Source organism: Mobula hypostoma, chromosome 4 (assembly GCF_963921235.1).
Source record: "Mobula hypostoma chromosome 4, sMobHyp1.1, whole genome shotgun sequence".
In the NCBI taxonomy this organism is placed as follows: domain Eukaryota; kingdom Metazoa; phylum Chordata; class Chondrichthyes; order Myliobatiformes; family Myliobatidae; genus Mobula; species Mobula hypostoma.
Window position 1 is genome coordinate 88,455,029 of NC_086100.1, and position 26,486 is coordinate 88,481,514.

The window sequence follows — 26,486 nt, forward strand, 5'->3', positions numbered from 1 at the left end:
TCACTAGAGAGGAGAACAGGATGTAGACTTGTAAGAGGTAGGTAGGTCCCTCTGAACACTAACACTTTTCAGTCTCTCAATATTTTAAGAAATATTCTTCTTTTTATTCTTTCTTCCAAAGTGGATGACCTTGCATCTTCCACATTATATTCCACCTGCCATATCCTCACCCATTCCCTTGAAGCCTTTCTGCTCGCTCCTCTCAACCCACACTGCAACCCAACTGTACATCATCATAAAAGCTGGATATGTTACTCTTGATCCTTTCATTCAGATCATTGTGGAAAGCTGGCGCCCCAACAGATCTTTCAAATGTGAGTTTAAATTGCACGGTCCGTATCCAATGCCATTATCATTTGCGAAGTAACTGCAACCACTTCCTTCATAATAGATTCCAGCATTTTCCCTGCAAATGATGATCAATTAGTTCCATTTTTTTTTCTGTGCATCCTTTCTTAAATACTAAGTAACATTTATAGTCTTCTAAATTAGTGAGAGCAGTTCCAGAATTGACAACATTTTTGAAAATGAAAACTAGTTCATCCACTAACTCTATAACCACTTTTTTTCAAAACTTTGTGATTCAGCTTATCATGTCTCGGGGATTTATTGGCTTTAAGTCATATTAATTTCTCTAAAATTTCTTTTAAACTATTATTTATCTTTGACCATTGTTTCTGGAAGGACTTTGTACCACCTTTCATGAAAAGAAGCGTAGAACATTTTCTTATTCCCGAACATAATTTCTCTGGTGTTGTAAGAAAGAAGCCATATTTGACAGTCTGCTTCTTTTTATCTACCGACAGGGCATTAACAGCTCATTTCCAGTCCCTTACCAGATTGCTGTCATATTCTGCTGTTCATTGCCTTATCGATTTCCTGAGCCTCTTTTGCTGAATTCTGAAATATTCTCAGTCCTAAGGTTCACTGTTCTATTTGGCAAGATTATAAGCCTTTCCCTTGGATCCACTTAAAAGTAGCACATGGAATTGTACAATGCAGGATAGGCCCATGACGTCTGTGCTGACTATGATGTCAAATTAAACTAATCTCATCTGCCTGCATATGATCTTTATTCTCTGCCTGTTCATGTGCCCATCTAAATGCATCTTAAAATGTCACAATCATATCCGCTTCTATCAACCCTCCCCTCACAGCAATCCCACTACACTTCCCTGGCATATTCCAGGAACCTACCACTCTCTGTGTTTAAAATCTTACCTTGCATATCTCCTTTAAACTCCTCCTCTCCACCCCCCGCCCCCCCCCCCCCCCCACCACCACACCATGAAGCAATGTCCTCTAGTATTCAACATTTACAGCCTGGATAAAGTTCTTTGAACCTGAGTTCATTTTTTTTCTACCTTATTAGCCTTGGCTGCACTGGTTTTTCTTCTGGGCTTTTTTTTAAACTACTTATTAAACGTTAGCGACTGCATATTTATGGCCATGTTTTTAAATGTAGTTTCCCAATCCACCATAACTCACTGTTGTCTCCTTAGATTTAAGACTCTAGCAACACACATCAAAGTTGCTGGTGAACGCAGCAGGCCAAGCAGCATCTATAAGGAAGAGGCGCAGTCGACGTTTCAGGCCGAGACCCTTCGTCAGGACTAACCTCTAACTAAGACTCTAGTTTCAGTTTGAACCATATTGCGTTCAATCTTGATAGAAAGACTGTTGTATTATGTTCAATGTGCTCTCTTATTATAAATTAAAACTTTTTCAGTTCTCCTGACTGTCGTTCACATACTTCGTTCACCCCCCCCGCCCCCATGGTTGTTTCACTGATAACTTTACTTTCCTGATGTATAGTATGCTCTATATGACTACTACTGTATAAGGGCTGAAAGACAACAGACAACAGAAAGGCAACAGAATATATTTGTAGTTTTACCACCAGAAATTTACAGTAATCTCACCGCTTACCTTTTTCAAGTCATAGGGGTTGCTCTTTTTATGTCTCTCCAACCACTCTTCCATCTCTGTTTATCACACACCATCTGATGGCTGTTCCTCACGCAGCCACATTGATTCCATTCCTTTCCTTCACACCATTCCTTTCCCACCGTTTAGTGATCCAAATAACCACTGAAGAACAAAGATTCACTTGCACCCTTACGATTTAATGTACTGCACTGGCTGTTCGCCACGCGGTCTCCTGTACATCAAAGAAACCAATTGCAGAATACGTGGCCTTAAGGTTCTGATTGCCTGGCACTTTAAATCTTCATCTGCTGTCTCTACCTATGGCCTCCTGCACTGTTATAAAGAAGGCCAACACAGTCTTAAGGAACAACAGTTCATGTTCCAGTTTAGCATGTTGCCACCTTCAGGACTCAATGTCAAATTCTCCAATTTAAGGTAACTCACTCTGTCCGTCCCCGCATTTCTGCCTACGATCGTTTTAGCTCAGTTTCACTTTTTCTATGAGTGTAGTCTGGGCACGTCCCATAGCTTCACCATTTACAACACGTTTCACCAACAAATCAACATCATCTGATTGTAATTGCTAATCCAACAGCTGCATTGATTCCCCATCAAAGATATTTCCTTTGTCCTAACCACCCCTTCTTCTCTGTTACCTAACATTACCCAGATCAGATGAAGGATCTCAGACCTGATACATTAACCATTTCTCTTTCCACAGATGCTTGCTGAGCTGTTGAGGTATTTCCAGTATTTTCCAGTTTAATATTAGTGTAAACGTGTGGTTGATGGTTCGCGTGGACCCGGTGGGCTAACAAGCCTTTTTCCATGTTGTATGACTCTTTGGCTCATACTTGTCATACAGCATGGAGTCCTGAACAGCCTTGGTGTTGAACCTGACTTCCTGTCCCAATCCACATGTACAGTTACCACGCTAGTACGTGTTTGTTGAGGTTGGACCCATTGGCTGTACACACCCAGTAGAAAATTAACCAGCAGGTGTGTGTAATAAATCGGCAAGCTAACAATTGCTACATTCATAGGATAAACTCCCGACTATTCTGTATATTTTGGTAGTCCTCCAAAATGATTTAATCCACCAGTCTAAAAATAAAAGCATTAAACAAAACTTTGATCCAACTGTTGTGATCACTAACCATGTGTCCATTCCTGGAACACATGCACATCGAGATCATATCTTTCCATGACTTGACCAGTGTCATTGAGATGCATGGCAGCTGAAACAAGAGTGGTGATTACATCTAATCGAGGGATGAATTCTCAGCTGAGGCCCAAGGGAAACAGTGCTGAACAGGGCTGTGTTGGGAAAGTACTGCCAACAGTAAGGACTTGGAAGCAGAACTTTTATGGTGGAAACAATCCAGGGGCAACCAATAGCAACAAAGCATCTGCACAAATTGAACATAGAACAGTACAGCTCAGGAACAGCCAATTTTGTCCATGATGTTTGTCAAACTAATTAAATAGTAATTAAACACCCAACCAAACTAATACCTTCTGCCTACACAATGTCTGCATCCCTCCATTCTCTGCACACTCATGTGCCAATCTAGGAGCCTTGGCTTTATCATATTTACCTCCACCACTACCCCAACAGTGCATTCCAGGCACCCACCATTCTTAAAATAAAAACTTGCCCTGCGTGTCTCATCTAAACTAAACACTTCTTACCTTAAATGTGTGACATGAATTATTAGAGTTTTCAGCCCTGGGCTGTCTACTTGATCAATAGCTCTCGTAATCTTAAAAACTTCTATCATCTCTCCCATCGGCTTCCTCTGCACCAGAGTAAACAACTCAGGTTAGTCCAATCTTTCCTTGTAGCACATACCTGAGTTGTTTTCCAGGCAACATCCTGGTAAACTTCTGCACCCTCTTCAAAACCACCCCGTCTTTCTTACTATGGAATGACCAGAACTGAACATAGTCCTCCAGTTTCTGCCTAATTAGAGCTTTATAAAGCTGTGACATCATTTCCTGACTCTGGAACGCAGTGCCTTGGCATTGCATACATTTCGTTTACCATCCTACCAACCTGTACAGCCAAATAGTGACGTTAACATAAAATAAGTTCTCCAAGGCAAATTGCAAAGTGGTGCTACTGGACGGCACACTCATCATTCTGACCTACGTAACCAAGCTGCTGTCAGAAGGTGACACAGTGGGCTGCTACCTCATTGTTTAAGTGACACGGGTTCAATCCTGACCTCTGCATGTATGAAATGTGCACACTCTCCCTATGACCTTTGGATGATCTGGTACCCTCCCGCATCCCAGTGACTGCTGCAAACTACTTCTTAGTGTGGATTGTGGCAAAGAGCACCAGAAGGGATATGGAAACAGAAATGACTGCAAGTGGTGGAACCTGGAGCAACACACGAGGAGGAGGAACTCAGCAGATCAGGTAGCACCTGTGCTGGGAGATAGACAGTGGATGTTTCAGGTCGAGACTCATCATCTGGACTGATGAAAGGGGCCTGATGTAAATGTGTTGTTGGGAGAAAGGCTGTAGGGATTTAAAGGGAGGTGCAATGGGACTAATTAGACTCCATTTCTAGATGGGCCAATTGGCCAGATCTCGGGGTGTTCGACATGTAAGAACTTCCTACATAGTGTAGGAGCCATGCATCTGTTCTCTATCTGCATTGTATTCTGTGTTGCCCATTTACTATGGTAACTAGTCGTGTGGGGGGGGGCGAGGTAAAGGCGAAGGGAATAAGTTACTTATTTATTCTTATTTTATTGCAGTTTAGAGTTACTGGGGACTGACAGAGGTTGTATCTTTTGCTGACCGCTCAAGTATGCTTAGTTTACACTTGGATACGCTTAAGTTACATCCCTTCAAGATTGTATGTTTGCTAATCGCTAAAAAAGGATCAAAAACATTTCCTTGACTTTTGGAGCAATCAGTATTGGAGTAAGGGCGTGTCCTGCAAGTATAACAAATCCGTGGGGTCACTGGCAGCTGGAATGGTTTTGGCTTTGGTTTGGTTTGGCTGCTACATATAGTATTGTACTAAATTGTGCTTAACTGCTTGGTTTCACCGGGATAATGGTGTTGTTTAATGCAGGATGTTGCAAATGAGAGAGGCACAGAATTGTAAAGCATAGAAAGAAGCCTCATCTGCCCATCACCCTGTGCTAGCTGTCTGAATGAACTATCCAATTTGTCAGATTTACCTGTTCTCCTTCAAGTACATATCCAATGTCACCATCAAAAACGTGAAGCTATTTGAACGTGTGAGAGAATTGAAAGTCAAAAGTACTTTCAAAGAGAGCTTGGAAACTTGACCTCCTTTGAAGAAGAAATGGGAGCTGATGTGTGTTCGCTAACCCCAGCTGCATTTAGCAATTTGCAGGATTATTCTGGGCTGACAGGGAGTGCCGGAGAGGCATACCAGCCATGGTTTTTACTCTGGTTATTACACTGCAAAGTTAGTCTGTGCTTACTGATGCTACGTAGTGTAATACAGCACAAACAGGCCTTAAACAGTGTCTGTGTCAAACTTGATCCAAATTAAACTACATTTGTTCAGCTTGTATATGGTCCTTATTTCCTCATTTACTACAAATTAATATGTTTATCAAAAGCCACTAAAATGGCACTCTCATATCTGCTTTCAACAATACTTCTGTCAACCTGTGCCAGCCACTTACCACTCTGTGTAAAATAAAGCTTGCAGCACACAACTTCTTTAACCTTTCCTCCTCTCACCTTAAATGTATGTCCTCCAGTGTTATACTGACGTTTTCCAGTTAAATGGGAACAGTGCCAGCCTTTGCCTATAACACCCTTCAGAGAATCGTGGTATGATCAGACAAGGAGAATGCCAGGGAGGTGGCTACTTGGTCAGTGATGAGTGTCAGTACTGCGTGACAGGAAAATGGAACAAAGAGCCTTTGTAGAACAGGCAACTATTTAATCAATTGATGGGAGGAATCGATTGGAAGTCTCCTGTGCTGTGTTACAGGAGACAGTTTCACCCTAGCCCTAATGAGTGAAGCCGAAAGAAATGGAAATTAAATGTCTTGCATCTCATTGAATTGTACAAAGCTCCCTTTAAAAATCTGCAGCATTCTGACAGGCACTTAATCAAAAAAAGAAAGACAGCTGTTGTAAAAGGTAACAGCATCTCATTAGTTCCTAATAAAAGCTGCTTCCCTGGGTTTAAACTCAATTTGTAAAGATGCTGAGCTCTTCATCCGTGGACTGAAGGACACAAGGGGTGCGCCTATATTTTCGGAAGGGTCTTTGCAGGTCAATGTTGTGGAATATTGCATTACCCACCTCCCTCCACACCCAGCATGTAGAAGATTTGCTATTTGCATTGAGACCGTCTCTGATCACTGACAAGGTATTTACCTCTGCTGTACCTGTTCAAACTGGCACCAATTCAGGTAACCCCCCCCCTCCCCCAATATCTTTGTTATACTACAGTGGCTGTGGACTCAAATAAAAAATCTATTTTCAAATTCTTCCACCTTCTAGGTCTGTAGGGTGATAGGACTTTTCGAATTACAGCCTCTTGTGCATGTCTGATTTCCATCATTCAATAGGGACCTGCAGGTTCCCCTCCCAGTCATGCACAATCCTGATTTGAAGTGTATTGTCCTGTCCTTCATCAGCACTGGATTTACAGTGCCTATGAAAAGTATTCATTCCCCCCCCCCACCCCCAGTCCTGCCTGCCAATGGAAGTTTTCATGTTTTGTTGTTTTACAATATTGAATCACAGTCGATTTAATTTGGCTTTTTTTTTGACACTGATTAACAAAAAAAAAGACTTTTTCGTGTCAAAGTGAAAACAGATCTCTACAAAGTGATCTAAATTAATTACAACTATAAAACACGAAGTAATTGTCTGCATGAGTATTCACCCCCCTCCCTTTAATATGACACATCAAATCATCACTGGAGCAATCATTTGGTTTTAGAAGTCACATAATTAGTTAAATGGAGATCTGGTTTTGGAGACCTGTGTGCAGTCATGGTGTTTCAATTGATGGTACTGAATCTACACCTGTATCTGCTGGTGTGTCAGTACCCTGGCAAAAACTACACCATAAAGGCAAAAGAACACTCCAAGCAACTCCATGTTGGTTATTGAAAAACACAAGTAAAGAGATAGATACAAGAAAATTTCCAAGTCAATGGAGTACAGTTAAGTTAATTGTCAAGAAATGGAAAGAATATGGCACAGTTGTAAATCTGCCTTGAGCAGTCCTTTCTCAAAAACTGAGTGACAGTGCAAGAAGGGGACTAGTGAGAGAGGCCACCAAGAGACCTATGACAACTGTGGAGGAGCTACAAGCTTCAGTGGGTGAGATGGGAGAGACTGCGCATGCAACAACTGTTACCCGGGTACTTCACTGGTTGTAGATTTATGGGAGAGTGGCAAAGAGAAAGCCACCATTGATAAAAACATGAAATCTCAGCTACGGTTTGCCTGGAGTCATGTGGAAGACACTGAAGTCAGCTGGAAGAATGTTCTATGGTCTGATGAAATCAAAATTTGAGCTTTTTGGCCATCAGACTGAATTCTTTGTTTGGCATAAGCCTAATATCGCACATCATCAAAAACACACTATCCATATCGTGAAGCATGGTGATGGCTGCTTCATGCTGTGGGGATGCTTCACTGCAGCATGCCCTGGAAGGCTTGTGAAGGTAAAGGGTAAAATGAATGCAGCAAAATACAGGGAATCCTGGAGGAAAACCTGCTGCAGTCTGGAAGAGAACTGCGACTTGGGAGAAGGCAATGACCAAAAGATAAAGCCACAGCTACACAGGAATGGCTTAAAAACAATAAAGTTTACGTCCTGGAGTGGCCAAGTCAGAATACAGACCTCAGTCCAATTGAGTATTTGTGGCTGGACTTGAAGAGGGCTGTTCACCCATGATCCCTATGCAATCTGACAGAGTTTGAGCAGTTTTGTAAAGAAGATTGGGGGGAAATTGCAGTGTTCAGATTTGCAGAGCTGATAAGAGACCTATCCACACAGACTAAAAGCTGTAATTTCTGGTAAAGGTGCATCTTCTAAATACTGACTTTGGGGTGAATACTTATACAATTGATTATTTTGTGTTTTATACTTGTAATTAATTTAGATCGCTTTGTAGGGATCTGTTTTCACTTTGACACAAAGGAGTCTTTTTCTGCTGATCAGTGTCAAAAAAAAAGCCAGATTAAATCCCCTGTGATTCAATATTGTAAAACAATAAAACATGAAAACTTACAAGTGGGGTGAATACTTTTTATGGACACTGTATGTCCCAGAGCTCCCTCTACAACAGCACTTCACCAGGAAGGAAGCTCATTACTGGCTTCTCAAAGGTTAATGGTGGTGGGGGTGAGGATGGGGGAGGTGGACACTAAGTGCTGTCCTTGCGTGCAGTAACCAGATTCAAAATGTACCCACTGTTGCTTCAACTTTCCATCAGAGAGCAGAGATTGTAAACATTTGGAAGCAGAAGCAGGAAAAGGAGGGAACATGCAACCCCTCACTCCTTCTCTGTCATCTGGGAAGATTGCAGTTGATGTCCTACTTCAGTGCCACTTCCCCATATCTATTGATTCCTTTAATATCACAAGGCCTGGTTATGCAACCACTGATGCCAGGCAGATTGTCTATGAAGAGTATAGATCATGGTTGGGGTCACCCGTCTGGTAAAGTCACTGCCCAGAAGGCACCAATGGTAAGCCAGTTCTGTAAAAAAAGTTTGCCAAGGACAACATGGTTGCCCATGTCATACAACACGGCACACAATGAATGAACATCCCAAACTTTGTCAATTGCAGTCCTGAATGCACTCAGCAATCGTCTCCACAGAACTCCCAATTGGAGAATTTCAAATATTAGCTCCCCTTTTTAGAAGAAATTCCTTCTCATGTCTGCATTTAATGGTTCATTTCCTATTCTAAGACTGTGACTTCTGATTCTGGACACCTCATCCAGGAAAAATATCATCGCTGTATCTACTCATTAAGCTATGTAAGAATCTGCAATGTCCCCAGATGTTATTCCCTCTGCTAGTGTTGGACCTCAGAGCAGGAGGCTCCAGACAGAGAGGTCAGAGTGGGAATGGGATGGAGAATTCAAGTGGCAGGCAACAGAATGCTCGCGGTCACTTCTGTGGATGGAACACAGGCGCTCCACAAAGTGAGCACCTCATCTGCCCATTTATCCTAATCCAACATTAACCTCAGTTTCACTTTTTGACATCTTTACTCATTAATTCACCTAAATCCTTTTACTTATATAATTATTAGGAACAATATAATTACTAGAACAATTAGGATCAGTTGTTCTACCAACTCACATGTCGGTGGGACATGGGAGAAAACCAGAAGGAAACCAATACAGTCCCAGGGAGATACATGGACTCTGGGTCTCTGATGGTCTGAGATGAATGAGCTTTGCTGAGTTCCTGAACTTTACATGAACCTTAGGAAGATAACATAAGACTGCTGGGAATCTCAGGCGTTGCTTGATGTCTTTGGGAGCTTTTGACAGAGGAATTGCATGTACACCAAGACTGAAGAAAAGAGCAGGATAGTGGATGAATTAGGCAGCTCATTTACAGGCACAGGGCTAAAGGACCACTCTGTGCTATATGATTCTTTGAGTGGCTCCGCTCCTACAACAAGCTGCAGCGTTAACTGAGCAATATCATCCCATCATGAAGTAATCAAAGATAATTTGGCACCAGACTGTCCGAGTTGTTAGAAGAGAGATTCTTGAGGGAATGGGCAGTGTCGAGAAATAGTGTGGTGGAGTTTTCCTCCTGGATACTGGAAAGCAATCCTGGGCTTTCCAGGGATTCAAGGAAATTAAAAAATAATGCAGCTTGGGTCTCTTTAATCCCATCCAATGATGTATTTGATGGGTGAATAGCATCGAAAAGGACGTATCCTTGTAAAGAAAAACATTCTCTCACTTCCAGGACGAGGAAATAGCCTAGCTGATTTTAACTGTTCATCAGAAACTGCCCTCGGATTCAGCAAGCCATCTATAAAAGACGTCGCAGAGTCTGCGTTATGTTTGCACACATCTGGTGTTATTAGGGAAGGGGATAAAGACTCACAGTACTATATTGAAGGATGGAGCAAGGAAACGTGAGAGGCATGCAAAACATTAGCTCAGTGTATGAGGTGCGCTGGTTTCTTCCTGTATCTCAAAGGTTGATAGGTTAACCGACCATTGTCTTCAGTGTGCAGGTAGGTGGTAGGAAAATTGGAGCGGAGTTAATGGGCATCGAAAAAGAATATGTAATGGGAATTAAACAGAGGAATGGGATTCCCCATAGAGCAGCATGAAGCAGAGTTAATAGGTGTCTGAAAAAGAATATGTAAATAGAATTAAACAGAGGAATGGGATTCCCCATGGACCAGCATGAATTCGGTGGGCTGAATTCTTTTGTTGCAAGGAAATATAGGATAATGAGTCTCAAATGAGTTTGGAAATGGGGCCTTGGTGAATTTAAAAGAAATATGGGAACAGTGTCTCAGCAATTCCAGAGAGCACAGAAAACAGGGTCTTGGTGAGTTTAAATGGAACACAGAAATAGCCACTACTAATATGGGAACTGAGCTCCGAGATAGTTAAAAGGAGCATAGGAAATGGTACCCAAACAACCAGAACCCAAACCACCAGGACTTGCCTACAAACACTTGTGTCTTGGAGAATGAGGAAGTAGCTGGATTCTGCCTGAGTGGGTGGAGCTGCTGGAGATTGGTTCATGATTCAGGTCCGAGGAGAACAGGGTCCAGGTGTTCTGTATTTTGGGTATGGCGCATGATCTTTTGGTTTTCTCATCCTCAGATTATTTCCAAGAACTGCTGGACCAATCGGAAAAGAACCTTCACAGGAAGTTCACACACATGTATGGACTGCATTATTTTGAGAATAGCAAGATCTTCAAGGATCTGTTCAATGACCTGCGCCGCTACTACAAGGGAGCCAACATGAACCTGGAGGAAGTACTGAATGAATTCTGGTCAAGGTTGATGGAGCGCCAGTTCAAGCACCAGAACCCACACTACCAAATCAGCGAAGACTACTTGGAGTGTATGGTGAAGCACGCGGAGCCACTGAGGCCCTTCGGTGAGGTGCCTCGCTTCTTCAAGATACGGCTAACCCGCGTCTTCATTGCTGCCCGTTCCTTTGTTCGAGGACTCAGCGTCGGCACAGACGTGGTGCGGAAGGTCTCTCAGGTAAGAGTGGAATCCTCACTTTAGGTCAATTACTTTCTTTCTTTTATCCAGTGAAAACATCTCAGGATCACAGTGAAAATTTGACACTCTTGTTTGGAAATCCAATGGTTTGAAATCTGGTGCTGTATCCAGCATATCTTTTAAACTCACCAGGGCCCCAGTTCCGGTGTTACATTGAATCTCATTGGGGCCCAATTACCACTGTCCTTTTAAAACCAATGGGCCCCTTTTCCCATAGTTCCTTTAAACTCACCAGTTCAGCACCCCAATTCCATGCTCTTTTAAAACTTACCAGGGCTGCGTTTGAAATTATTTTTAAAATCACTGAGATAACGTTTCCTGAAATCCTTCTGCTCTTAAACTCACCAGGATCCCGTTTTTTTGCATCCACCCGCCTCCCCCCCCCCACCCCACACGCTCTCTTTAAACTCATCAGGGTCCTTCCCATTGCTTCTTTTAAATTCACCAGGCTCTCCTCTCACATTCCCTTTACATTCACTGGGGGGCTGCTTCCTCAATTAGGCTCCCTTCATATGCTGCTTTGAAACTCCTTTTAAATTCACGGGGATCCTCTTCCCATGCTTGCTTTCAACTTACTGAGCCCCCATTTCCTACTCTGTAAACATTAGCGTACCGTTATCCCCATTTTCTACTCTCCAAACTCATTAGCATACCGTTATCCCCATTTCCTACTTTCCTTAGCCTACCGTTATCCCCATTTCCTACTCTGTAAACATTAGCATACCGTTATCCCTATTTTCTACTTTCATTAGCACACCGTTACCTCCCCATTTCCTACTCTCCAAACTCGTTAGCGTACCGTTATCCCCATTTTCTGCTCTCCAAACTCGTTAGTGTACCGTTATCCCCATTTCCTACTCTCCATAGCCTACCGTTACCTCCCCATTTCCTACTCTATAAACATTAGCATACTGTTATCCCCATTTCCTACTTTGATTAGCACACCATTACCTCCCCATTTCCTACTCTCGAAACTCGTTAGCACACCGTCACCCCTATTTCCTTTAAACTCACCTGTCTGTCTGAAACATTAACTTTATTTGCTGGGTAACAGCAAAAATGGATGAATTAAAAGTACATTGGTGTATTAATAGGAGTGATAATCTGGTAGTCTGGAAAATCTGCAATTATAGCATCACTATTTTGCTGGCTAATTGGTGTTTACTGATTTGTAAAGGTCATCAGAGCAAGAGAAGACATCTATCAGTGTCATTAACAACCTCAGAACATCCCAGAGCAGTTTCTAATGTATAACTTCCTTTGTAACACAGGAAACATGATGCCTGATTTATATACGTGGATTTCCCACATACAGCAGTTTGGTAGCAAGCAGATTATCTAATATTGGTATCGTTGAGGGGGAGGATAATTGATGATGGCATAGTCGCCGACAACTCTAGCGATCCAGTTTCAACTAGGAGATGGCTGTGCGGAGTGTTAACTTTCTTACTGTGACCACACAGGTTTCGCCAGCTGCTCTGCTTTGTCTCACATGCTCCCAAAGACTTGTGGATAGGCAGCTCAACTGGCCACTGCAGGTTGCTTCCAGTGGGTAGGTGAGTGGTAGAATCCAGCAGGAATTGACAGGAATGCGGCAGAATAAACTCTGATTAGTTTTAAATGGTGCCTGATGGTTAGCGCAGACTCAGACGGTCAAGGGGCTTGTTCCCATGCTACAAGATGAACCAATTTCCTTGCTCTTCTTCCCAATCATTGGACTCCATGTAGTGTGATAAATGAGCTCCTCTGCTACTCAGCATTCCCTCAAATACCGCAGTGTGCTATCAACCCATATCTTGTTCTCATATATCTGCACTAGAATCTGAAGCGTTTGACTTGGTGGGGGATAGAAAGGATGATGGCACTAAAGATGCAAAGAGCCCTGGTAGTCAATGGTAATGAGGTTGTTAATCCAATGGACTACATGTGCTGATACTGGTCATTCATTGTGATGCTACAACACACAGTGCTAGTGACCCACAGCTACCAATCCAGTTGTCTCTGATTCCTCCTCCATCTCACTGGATGGCTTCAAAGAAAATTTCCAGGTTTGCTGCTCCCCACCTCATCTTCAACACCTCCAACAAATGGATTGTGATCAATGTCCAGGACAAGGCATTCATTCAAGATGCATTGGCAATGCTGCCTGGGTTTCACCAGTTTCTAAGGACATAGAAGGTTTTAAGCAGGATCCAAACAGGGCATGGGCCACGTTGTCACCTAGTACATCAGTGGCAAAGCAAGTCCACTTCTGCCAGTGAATGAGGTCATCCAGATCAAACAATGGACCAATCAGTGATGTTAGATAAACCAAATGATATCCTGCCCTTGGTGCAAACTCAATGAGTTATTGTTGTAAAAGCTCCCTCTCCAGTCAACAATGTACAATTTCCTATGAGCCTCAGGCTCAATGTATGAAAGTGTCTCAGGCGTTTCGCAAGCAGAAGATGAGCACATTGGTTGGATGGTATCACTTGGGAGGTATCACTTACTGCCTGGATTGGAGAGCATGCCTTATGTGAATAGGTTGAGTGAACTTGGACTTCTCTCCTTGGAGTGACAGAGGATGAGAGGTGATCTGATAGAGGTGCATAAGATGATGAGAGGCATTGATAGCTAGAGGATTATTCCCCAGGGCTGAAATGGCTAACACGAGGGAGCATAGTTTTGAGATGCTTGGAAGTATGTACACAGGGGATGTTAGAGGTATGTTTTTCCCACAGAGAGTGGTGGGTATGTGGAATGCACTGCCAGTGACAGTGGATAGATAGGGTCTTCTACGAGACTCTTAGACAGGTACATGGAGCTTAGAAAAATAGAGTAACGAAATTCTAGGCAGCTTCTAGAGTAGGTTACATGGTTGAGACAACATTGTGGTCCGAAGGGCCTGTAATGTGCTGTAGATTTCTATGTTCCTATGGATCTCTCAGTTTCAGAACCATTTGGCTTGAAAGTGAAATTGGTTAATTTTTCCTGATTAAACGTGGTTAACTTGCAGAAGTATTTGACTGTGGATTCCATGTGGCTTCTGTTTGAGACAAGTGTTGGAGATGAGACAGCTGAGCATTTGGGGAATAGCAGCTGGTAAAGGGCTGTGAAAGCAACAGTAAAACAAGCAAAATAGCACTTTGATGCTGATGCCCTTTGTTTTCTCTGTGCTCACTGCCATGGCCAGTGCTTAGACATATGCAAGCATGCATGATCTCACACACACATGCATACACATAGACATGCATGACAATACACACACAAGCATGTGTGAACTCATGCATATTCGATCATGTATGTCCTTATGTACACGTTACTAGGCATGCTTGCGCCAATGCACGCATAGTTCCATGAAATCATATTTGCATACTTGCATACCCTTCTATTTACTGTAAATATTGCAGTGTTGTGATGGCACAGGAAGAGGGTATTTGGCCCATCAAATCTGCACAAGAGAAATCAAATCCATTTGGTGTGGCAGTAGCTACTGTGTAAACGATGATCCAGGACGATTCTCCACTAAGACTATCATATGTGTGTAGTGTTTTCTTTTGGAAAGAAAGCCTACTATGTATTGCAAAGGAGTTCTATATAATAAAGCAATCTTATAGAGACACCGAGATTTATATGTAGTGATCATGCAAATAAATACAATTACAGAAAGACAATTAAGAATTCCTCTCTGATTTTATTGGATTCCCCGAGTCAAGGTTGCAGTGCTAATCTCTGCTGGCCCTCTGTCACCGCTGCGCCAGTTTGATCTGGAGACAGCTAGCGACCGATGTGACATTCAGCATCGGGTTTCTCTGTGTCTCTGCATTTGACCGCGTCAGTTGAATGTGTAACATTTCATAAAGTTCAAGTAAGGGGTTAATGGGGAATTTGCTCTCAGCTTTCTGCTGACAGGCACTCTACACGGATGAGTGGAGCAGGGTTCCATACTCAGTACGGCAACGATACTCGCCACTGCCCATGTGACTCTGCAGCTGTCATGCTCAGTATTACTGATCATTGCTTTATTGATCTTTTAGGGCCATTCAACTTGATCAGCTGGATTTTGCTCTTCCATCACAAACTGCTTGAAATTAGAGATTACTTATGGAGCTCAGGGGTATTAATGACATACTTTACTTTCCTTCCACTGGGTGTAAAAGGAGAGATGAGGAGAAACACTTCAAATCCCTTTCCAGGTAGCAGTGGGGTTAATTTCTGGAAACATGAAGAAAACGTGGATGGTATTAAAAAGGGTTAGAAGAGGCTCGTTTGTAATGTAAATAGTTAACATTGATATTTGGCCTATTGCTGTGTTGTAACACTGTGTACTGCAGGGAGGGCTTGGATTCAGGACTCAGTGTCAATTGCATGACATCTAGGTTGTTTTTCTCCTGAATATTGACTATAGTCTAGGGGCAAGACCATAATACTAGAAGATATAGGAACAAAATTAGACCATTCAGCCAGTGGAATCTCCCCCATCGTTCAGACATGTTTGATTTTTCCTAAAGCCCATTCTCCTGCCTTTGCCTTGTAACCCTTAATCGCCTGCCTTAAATACACCCAAAGACTTGTCTCCATGGCACACTATGGCAACAAATTCCACATGTTCACCCCCATCTGGCCAAAAAAATTTCTTTCATCTCAGCTTTAAAGGGCTGTCCCTTCATTCTGAGGCAGTCCCCTCAGATCCTGGACTCGCTTACCATTGGAAACAGCCTCTCCATGTTCCCACTATCCAGGCCTTTCAGTATCCAGTAGGCTTCAGTGCGATTTCCACTTCACCCCCCATCCTTCTGAACTCCATTGACTACAATCTGGGAGACTTCAAGTGCTCCTCATACGTTAAGCCTCTTATTCCAGGGATCATTCTTGTGAACCTCCTCTGGACACTTTCTTGGCCGGCATATTCTTCCTTTGATACAGGGCCCAGAATTGCTCACAATATTCCGAAAGCATGGATAACAGCTGAAATTTCCACAGTCCTAAGGCCGAGAGGATGTACAGACACTTTAAATAGACCACCCTGTGAGGCAGGGAATAAGTCCTGTCCTAACAGAGAGATATCCTGAAAGGCAATCTTTAGAGATTCTATTCAGGGGTTTCGTTCATGTTGATCTGACCTCTAAAAACAGGATTTGAATCCAAGGATAATATGAGTAAGAATACATAGAGGAATAAATATGTATTCTTTGGAATTTAGAATAGGTTGTGTTCCTACTGCAACACAGACTAGATGAAGGAATAGATTTTGAGTTGTTTCCAGTGGTGGGAGAGTCCTGAGCAAGGGGACAAGGTTTCAAGATACAGGGCTGGTCATTTCAAATGCTATTTAGGGGCTTCTTTGGAATTCTTTCTTTTGGAATGCTGTGGAGACTAAATCACCAGAGATGTTTAAAGAAGAAGTAAGAACATTTTGGAATAATGGGTAATGAGCAACTGCTGGAGAAGAGGAGATGAGGCCTGGAGTAGGTCAGCCATGATTAACACATACATGTTGATTGAGGAACACAGCAGGTCAGGCAAAATGTGTGGAGGAAAATGAACAGTCAACATTTCAAGCCAAGACCCTTCATCAAGACGTGACTGACCTGCCAAGTTCCTCCAGAATTTTGTTGCTCAAGACTTCCAGCATCTGTAGAATCTCTTGTTTATCAGACTGAATAGTGGAACAGGCTTGAGGAGACCTACTAGTATTTCTGTTTTATTATGTTCTTAATAGAGATGTTGTACTGCAATTACTGGGTCTCAATAAGAGCACACCAGGAACATTGCAAACAGGTCAGATCTCCCTGCCTAAGCTATACATGCAGTGCAAGGAGTGTAATGAAGGTCTACAACATTAATTCTTTGGTTTGTAAGGGAGGGAAGTTCCTTTGAGGAGATAGACTGGGTCAGTATTCTGGCAGTTTAAAGAACTGAGAGATGAATTCAAACTGGGTTTGACGGTATAGGTGCATGGATAGTGTATCTAGAACCAGTAGTTATAGTTTCAGAGTAAAGGCTGATTTATACTTGTGCGTTGGTGTGCCTGCGTCGCTCTGCAATTCAACGCCAAAATGCTAGTTGGCGGTGGGGTTTCTATGCCACTGTGTTGAGTTTCTTCGTGTTGAAACTCAACATGAAGAAATTCAAACTTCAAACAATGGCGACTGAAACTGAAGAAGGGTGAATTTTCTGTGCTTGTCTGGCCACTGAGAGACATGGATGAGGAAATGCATTTCAAATATTTTCGGATGTCAGCAGGTAGATTTGACGATTTGGTTCACCTTCTCCAGCCATTTATTTCGCATCAGTGTACGCACAGGATACTCAGAGACTGGCAATCACCATTCGAGTTTTAGCTTCAGGTGGAAGTCAACAGGCTGTAGCGGCTAGCTACAAACTGGCATCAAGCACGTGGTCCTCCATAATTTCGGAGGTCTGTAAAGCTTTATGAAAGCATTGTAGCCAGAGTTCCTTCCCTGCCCTTCAGTCACCCAGTGGGAAGCTATTGCAGCGTAGGAGGAAATGCGATACTACCAAGCGGACCAGTCACAGTTGTTGCAGTCTGCGTCGCCGCAAAGCGTAGTTACATTTTGGGAGAGGTGCGCATTAGGCTACGGGGTAGGGTTCAGCGTAGATACAGCGTAGGGTTTGCGGCTACGCCGTACCTACGGCATACATTTGATGCACAAGTATAAATCAGCCTTAAGGGGTTGGCCATTCAGGCAAAGAAATATCTTCATGCAGAGATGGTGAATCTTCAGGAACACTTTCTCTCCAAGGAACCTCTGGATGCTCTGTCACAAGATGGAGATTTGGTTATCAAGAGATGGAGTTCATTTAGGAAAGTGATGCAGAGGCAGAAGAACGGCCACAATCTTACTGAAGAGAGAATAAGACTGGGTGCGGGGGGGGGGTGTCAAATGGCCATCTCCTGCTACTTCTTGGATCCTCTTTACCCCTCATCCCACCCTTGCCCAGGACTCCTTTCTTGGGGAAACTGGAGTTTAATACATACATATTTCATATTTTTTTACATTATCTATAATGTGAAACAAAACAGGTTGATTCCTTGCCGCACCTGAGCACTGTGTTTAAAAATAAACTTTGTCTGGATACTGGCTTGTAATCCCATGCCCGTGAATAGTTGTTGCTCACACCTGCAGGGTGTCGGCAGATCATCTTTCCGAGGATAAATGGATGTAACCTGACTATGCAGAGCAGGGGAGCTCTTGCCACAGCTGTCAGGCCCAAACTGAGGCAGCAAACAAGACTTAACAGTCTCACTCAGGAACACAAAACTTCCTTAATCTCATTTCCTCCCATCAACCCATTAAATGCTTAGTTCTTCTCTGCTTGTCCCATTTAAACCACAATTGATTTTGCTTTGCGCGTCTTCTGGGACAGGGCATTCCTTATTCTGTCGTCTGGGAATATTTTGCCTGGATTCACTCTTAGCTGGCTCAATTCCAGTGTTGTGGAATTATGCAACGCAGAAGTCAACCGTTCGGCCAGCTGAACCTGCTGTTCCAGAGGTTTATCCAGTTGGTTCCATTCCTCATTTTTTCCCCCATAACCCTGCAATTGTTTTTTTGTTTTTAAGGAGGATCAGTGATAAAGTGAGAAACCTCACCACTCCAGTGACCTGGGTTCAATCCTGACCTCTGGGCCTGTCTGTGTTGAGTTTGCAGGTTCTCCTTGTGACCGTACGGGTTTTATCCCACATCCCAAAGATCTACAGGTCAGGAGGTTAATTGGCCTCTGTAAATTGCCCCTTGTGTATGGGTGAGTTGTAGGACATGGGGAAGTTTATGGAAATGTGGGGTATTAAAATTGGGTACAGACAGCTAGAACAACTCAGCACGTCAAGTAACATTTGTAGAGGGAAATGGACAATCAATTTTCAAGTATCTTAACTGTCAGAAAATAGGAAAGGTCGAGGGAGAGCCGAGATGAAGTGTCCCGATGCAAAACACTAATTGTCCGTTTCCTTCCACAGTTGCTGTCTGATCTGCTGAATTCCTCCAACTGTTCGTTCTTTGCTTCAGATTCCGGCATCTGCAGTCTCTTGTGTCTCCAGAATAAAGTGGAGTTTGGGCAGGAAAAGGGAGGATAGAATAGGGTATTACAATAAAGTGAGACCTGATAGGCAGTGTGGTTTCACTGCTGGATGAGTCCATATATCTACACTCTGTTCAGTTTCTCACAAATCTGTCCTCAGCTATGTACTCAACTAGCTTTTCAGCGGGCAGAGGCAGAATTGCCATTGCGTATCCAAAGTTAAACACAATGTTAGTCATGCCATTCAGCTGCCATTGTGGACTTTGCCTGAACAGCCTAAACAGGTGTTTATGATCCATACATGCCTCAGCTTGTCCTAGTGTATCTAACTCTATCAGCATACTTCTTCTCTCAGACCCAATTAGTTTCAATAGATCAAAGACAATTGATTCAATTGCTTTGATTCTGCATTGTTCCCATTCTGCAGGATTCCTACCACTCTCTACAATTTACCACACTTGTTTCTCACTTATGATAAGGGTCCTCCACCTGGAGTTCAACTGTATTTCTCTCCCGAGAGTTAGCAGGCTGTTTCCATTCGTGTTTTGAAAGTCCAGCACCTGCAGCTTTTTACCCCAAGCTTCCTTAATGGATTCACCAGTGATGGACTTGCCATTAATAACCCATGGTTCTGTACCTCTTTAACATGGAGCTACCTATCATCAGGTTAAAACAAAACGCAAATCTTATCCCTCTGATTTCTCATCCTTTTTTCCAGTCCTGATGAAAGATTCCAGCCCGAAACATCGACTTTTATAATTATTTCCATAGACGTTGCCTGACCTGCTGAGCTCCCGCAGTATTTTGTGTGTTTTGCCACAAATCTTATAGGATATCTTTCCTGAAGACTAGAATTCACAAGTAGAGAAATGATATTTAAATTACTGAGCTCAGTTTTCTTTGATAATAGATAAGGACTTAGAAGTACAAGAAAAACTCAAAGTGGCATTGCAGGTAGACAGGGCAGTGAAGAAGGCTTTTGTTATTCTGACCATCATCGTTCAGGACACAGAGTATAGGAGTCAGGATAATATGTTGCAGTTGTTTAAAACGATGGTGAGGCTATATTTAGAATATTGTGTTCAGCTTTGGTCACGCTGCTTTAGGAAAGATGTGATTTAGGCTGGAGAGTGCAGAGGAGATTTACAAGGTGTTTGCCAGAACTTTAGGGACTGAGTTATGGAGAGAGATTGAGCAGATTGGGACTTCTTTTTTATTGAAGCTTAGAGAATGAGGGCTGATTTTATAACAGTGTTTAAAATCAAGAGGGACATAGGTAGCGTCAATGTACACAAATTTTTTTTTCTCAGGGTTGGGGAATCAAGAACTGGAGAGCATAGGTTGAAAGTGAAAGGGGAGAGATTTAGTATGAATTCAAGGAGCAACTTTGTCATCCAGAGGGTGGTCCAGTATATGGAATGAGTTGCTTGAGGAAGTGGTTGAGGTAGGTACATTAAAAGACACTTGGACAGGTACACAAACAACAGGAATTCTGCAGATGCTGGAAATTCAAGCAACACACATCAAAGTTGCTGGTGAACGCAGCAGGCCAAGCAGCATCTCTAGGAAGAGGTACAGTCAACGTTACAGGCCGAGACCCTTTGTCGCTTTGATGTGTGGACAGGTACACAGATAGGAAAGTTTTAGAGGGATGTGAGCCAAATGCAAACTAGGACTAGCTTAGACAGGAATCTTGGTCAGTGTGGATGTGTTGTGCTGAAGTGCTTGCTTCCATTCAGTATGACTATGAGATACTGCAGCTGCTGTACCCTGTGAAATCCCCTCACAATTGTGAAGACCTCCATTAGGCCACAGCATAAGTTTTTATTTGTTTGCAAGAAATCAGTTTGTGCCCCTTCTGGGATTTCTAGTTTCTCCTTTCTGGAATCGTTTGTGCATATGTTTCTTTACACTTTCTCTCATGACTCTTATGTCTCTGTATCTTAATTAATTATGGCTTGGAACTAAGCCCAGTAATCTAACCAAGATTTTTCACTGATATTGAATTCTGTTTCCTAGAAACTAATTTTAATACTTTCTTTTGACTTTTTGATGATTGTATTAACCAGCTGACAGGCAGAGAGGCCAAGGCAGTAATAAAACGTCCTTGCATCCTTCTCAAAAATTGTGCCATACAATCTTTTGTAAGTATCTAGACAGACAATTTAACATCTGACTCAGAAGGTGTCTCTCTTCCCTCATGAATGAAAATCCAGATAATGAAGTTAATTTCCAAAGTTGAGTGTAAGCATGTGACTCACTGATTCCAAATTGCAAGCAATTAGCTGCCCTGACATGGATAGATGTTGAATAGTTTATGCACTGAGTAAAAATACATCAGTGTCCCATTAAAATGAACTTGATGAGTAACAATATCTTCTCATCACTAACATCTCCTATATTTTCATGTTAAGTTGTTGACCCTGTTGTTTTCTTAGGTTTAAGTTTTGACAATTCGCAATCTGATTGAGCCCAAGGGATGCAAATAAAATTGTGTCTGCCCAACAGAAGTTGTACCAAGACAAGCCTGTGATGTACAAAGACATAACTCTCCACCTTAGCCTTGCAATCAAAGCATTCCGCATTGTAGATAGTTACCTCAACTGCAGCCATTAATAACACAGAGAACTGGAAGATCTCCAGCAAGATTGAATGAAGCCTTCAGCAAGGATACACAAGCAATTCAGGCTGAGGTGAATATTGAAGCTGTTGTTGCCCATGGCAGAACATGATCTTGTCTGAAGTGGAAATGGCAAATGCTTAGAACTGCATGCACATCTGAGCAACAATGTCCCAGAGCAGGAAAGGGGGAGATTAATCTTTCAGGTACAAGACACTTGTTTTCCCCAAAGTATTCAGCAGGTAAATAGAAAACAAGCAATTTGTTCTCCCCAGATGTTATGATATATTTCAGAAGGTGGTTTCAAGGAGAGTTAATTTAAGAAATACAGATTCTTTCTGCCCTCAGTGAGTAACATGAAACCTGCTGTGGAGGGATGTTTACAGCACAAGAGCTGAACATTCTGCTGTTCTTCTAGTTCTTGCACTGTTCCTGTTGTTTCTTTTCCAAGAAGTATAGCCAGCCTCAGTACCAGACAGAAGGAAAATTGGTCCGGGGTTTCTTCTTTGGACCAGGAGGACTACATTCCAGGGTTCTGAAAGAGGTAGCTGAAGAGATTGTGGAGGCATTAGTAATGATTTTTCACAAATCAATAGATTATGGAATGGTCCAGAAGACTGGAAATTTGCAAATATCACTCCACTCTTTAAAAAAGGAGAGAGACAGAAGAAAGGAAATTATAGGCTAGTTAGCCTACCGTCAGTGATTGGAAAGATGTTGTATTCTATTATTAAGGATGAGGTTTCAGGATACTCGGAGGCGCAAGATTAAATAGGCCAAAGTCAGCATGGTTTCCTTAAAGGTTAATCCTGCTTGCCAACTCTGTTGAAATTCTTTGAAGAAATGGCAAGCAGAATAGACTAAGGAGAATCGGTGGATGTTCTGTACTTTGATTTTCAGAAGGCCTTTGACAAGGTGCTGAACATGACGCTGCTTAACAAGTTAAGAGCCCATGGTATTACAGGAAAAATACCAGCATGGATAGAGCATTGGCTGATTAGCAGGAGGCAAAGAGTGGGAATAAAAGGGAGATCTTTTCTGGTTGGCTGCTGGTAACTAGTGGTCAGTACTGGAACCACTTCCTTTTATGTTGTATGTGAATGATTTGGATAAAGGAATTGATATTTTTGTGGCCAAGTTTGCGGACAATACAGAGGTAGGAGGAGGAGGGGCAGGTAGTGTTGAGGAAGCAGGGAGTCTGCAGAAGAACTTAGACAGATTGGGAGAATGGGCAGAGAAGTGGCAGAAGGAATACAGTGCCGGGAAGTGTATGGTCATGCAGTGTGGTAGAAGGAATAAAGGAATAAGCTATTTTCTAAACAGGGAGAAAATTCAAAAACCAGAGGTGCAGAAGGACTTGGGAGCCCTTGTGCACGATTCCTAAAGGTTAACTTGCATGTTGAGTTGGTGGTAACAGTGTTAGTATTTATTTTGAGAAGATTAGAATATAAGAGCGAGGATGTAATGCTGAGGCTTTATAAGGTGTGGTCAGATCGCACTTTGAGTATTGTGAGCAGTTTTGGGCCCCTTATCTAAGAAAAGATGTGCTAGCATTGGAAAGGATTCAGAAGAGGTTCATGAGAATCATTCTGGGAATGAAAGGGTTAATGTATGAGGATTGTTTGATGGCTCTGGGTCTGTGCTTGCTGGAGTTTTAAAGAATGATGGAAGATCACATTGAAACGTATCAAATATTGAAAGGTTCTAGACAGAGTGGATGTGGAGAAGATATTTCCTACAGTGGGGAGTGTAGGACCAGAAGGCACAGCCTCAGAATTGAAGGACAGAGATGAAAAGGAATTTCTTCAGCCAAATGGTGATGAATCTGTGGAATTTATTACATGGAGAGCTGTGGAGGCCAAGTCATTTAGTATATTTAAAGCAGATATTGATAGGTTCTTGGTTAGTCAGGGTGTTAAAGGTTACAAGGAGAAAGCAGGAGAATAAGGTTGATGGGGATAAAAAAAATCAGCTATGATGGAATAGCAGAGCAGACTGGATGGGGTGACTGGCCTAATTCTGCTCTTACATCTTCTGGTCATTGGATAGATGACCATGTCGGTGAATAATTATTTCTGCAGAGCCAGATCTGCTTTTAATCTATCCTGAGTCCCTTTGCTGCGTGGATCATACACGGGGTGGTCACTGTACTTACCCAGTTAGTGCTCCCCAGCAACTAATTAGTTGTGTGTAGGACTATAATTTGATGATTTCACAGTCCTGCTATTGATAACATTCCTACCATGGAGTGAAGTGTAATAACACAATCATTTGGTCAGACAGTAAGGATACAGCCCTTCAGTACAACTGTTCCAATGCCCCATTCAAATTAGTCCCATAGCTTCTAAACCTTTCCTGTCCATGGACATTTCCGACTGCCATTTAAATTTACTATTGTAGCTTGCTCAACTATTTCCTCTGGCAGCTCATTCCACATATATACCTTCCTGTGCAAAAAAAAACTTGCCCCGCAACTTCCCCCTTCCACCTTAAAGCTCTGCTCCTGATTCCCCAGCTCTGGGAAAACATATTGAGTCCCCTCACCCTGTTTATATCCCTCGTGATTGTATATACCTCTAAAAAACACCTCTGACTCTGCTGTGCTCCAAAGATTTCGAGATTGTTGTATCCAATCAGACACTTCCATTGTGGGTTTTCCTTGTGTATTTATTTTTCACTTCAACTGCGCCTAGTCCCATCTCCAACTGCCTTGACTCTGTCTTGCCACTGGATCCAGATGGGAATTGGGAAGAGAGAGTGAGGCTGACGCTGTGCAACTCTCCCTCACTTAAACCCAAATCGAGCGCTAGTCTTGACACCAAAAATAGCGGCTGTTGGTGCAGTGACATCAGTGCCAGACTCCGGGAGTGAAGGTTGCCGAGTTCGAACCCAGTCGGGCCGCTCCCGGGCACGCTTTCCATCCGTGCTGGGTTGAGTGTCGAGCTAGCAACTCGACCTGGTAAAAAAATACTAATGGTGTCGAGGTCTTCATTGATGATGATGGACGAACCTATTTTTCACTTCAACTACACATCATATTCGATCAAAAGCTGTGCTTCGGTTATTTTGGAATATTGAAGGAAATGTTAACAATATGCCTCAGGACCAATCACCATCATAAACTCTCAAGCCAATGAGAGTTTCTTCTCATAAAGGTTAATTACATGCATAGATTTTTACCTTTGACTCTCCCAAATATTCAGTTGGCTGACCCAGCCTCAGAGCTCAGGGTCTAAATGGGCCCATTCTCCTAACAGACCTCTGCTTGAGGTCACCTACAGTGTTGTGCTTGAATAAAAAACACTTCCTAGTTAATAGCAGGCACCAGGTATTAGTCGAGTTTGCCACAGGAGCCTTGGCCAAAATGGATGTTACTATGCTGGAGCTGTAGCCAACTTGCACACCATTTGGGGCACACTAGAATTTCTAAGCCACCATGTATTAATATATGAGCTATGAAGATCATGTCAACCATGCTTGAAGCTTTGGAACTGCAGTGAGATACAAGTCTCACTCATTCCAGAGCTCCCTTCAGTCAGAATAGTGAGGAGAAAGAGTATTGTTGATTGGGTTCACTGTATTCTGGGCTAGCTTCCAAATAGATGAGATTCACGGATTTTATGCTATTTGTGTTGGAAAGGGACTTGAGGGACATTTGGAACTGGCAACATTTTCTGTTCAATTCTCCAAAGCCAATATTTTCATGATTGACATGAGGCAAAATACAACAAACTTATCCCTATCTCAGGACATGGTGGTGTATTCACAAGCAAAAAATAACCTGTTGAAACTTCTGTCTGTCAAAGGGACATAGAGTCGTACAGCACAGAAGCAAGCCATTCTGCCCACCCATATCTGGTTGTGTCCTTGAACAAAGCACTTAACCACACATTGCTCTGCGACGACACCGGTGCCAAGCTGTATGGGTCCTAATGCCCTTCCCTTGGACAACATCGGTGTCGTGGAGAGGGGAGACTTGCAGCATGGGCAACTGCCGATCTTCCATACAACCTTACCCAGACCTGGTCCCTGGAAACCTTCCAAGGCGCAAATCCATGGTCTCACGAGACTAATGGTTGCCTATATCTAGTATGACAGTCAAGTACCTATCTATTCTGATCCCATTTGCCAGCACTTATTCCGTAGCCTGCACGTCTCGGCAATTCCAGATACTTCCAGTCATAATAGTTCAGAAACAGGCCCTTCAGCCCATCTAGTCCATGGTGACATGGTCTTCTCCCTAGTCCCATCTACTTGCATCCAAATCGTGGGCTTCCATACACCTCCCATCCCTGTACCTATCAAAACTTATCTTAAATTTTAAAAATATATCCATATCTATCACTTCTACTTGTGGGTTCATTCCACACTCTCACCACCCTCTGAGTGAAAATATTCCCCTCAGATTACCCTTAAGTATTTCACCTTCCTGCCAAACCTATGATCTCTAGTTCCAGTCTCACCCATTTGGAGGTTAAAGAGGCTGCACGCCTTCACCCTATTTATACACCTCATAATTTTGTATGCCCTCGAGATCTCTCCTTGTTCTCCTGAACTCCAGAGAAGGAAATCCTAATCTATTCAATCTTCCCCTGTTACCAAGATCCTCAAGTCCCAGCAACATCTTTGTAAATTTTCCTCTGCCGTCTTTCA

The 26,486-nt window shown here is 42.7% G+C and overlaps 1 protein-coding gene across 2 annotated transcripts in view; it reads left to right on the plus strand.

Moving 5' to 3' along the window:
• The window catches only part of LOC134345455 (glypican-1-like), a 210,816-nt gene that overhangs the window by 131,498 nt on the left and 52,832 nt on the right, over window positions 1-26,486 (plus strand). For both annotated transcript variants that reach the window (XM_063046143.1, XM_063046145.1), the window contains exon 3: window positions 10,773-11,164. In XM_063046143.1, coding sequence (XP_062902213.1) covers window positions 10,773-11,164 — 392 coding nt within the window. The remainder of the gene's footprint in view (window positions 1-10,772; window positions 11,165-26,486) is intronic.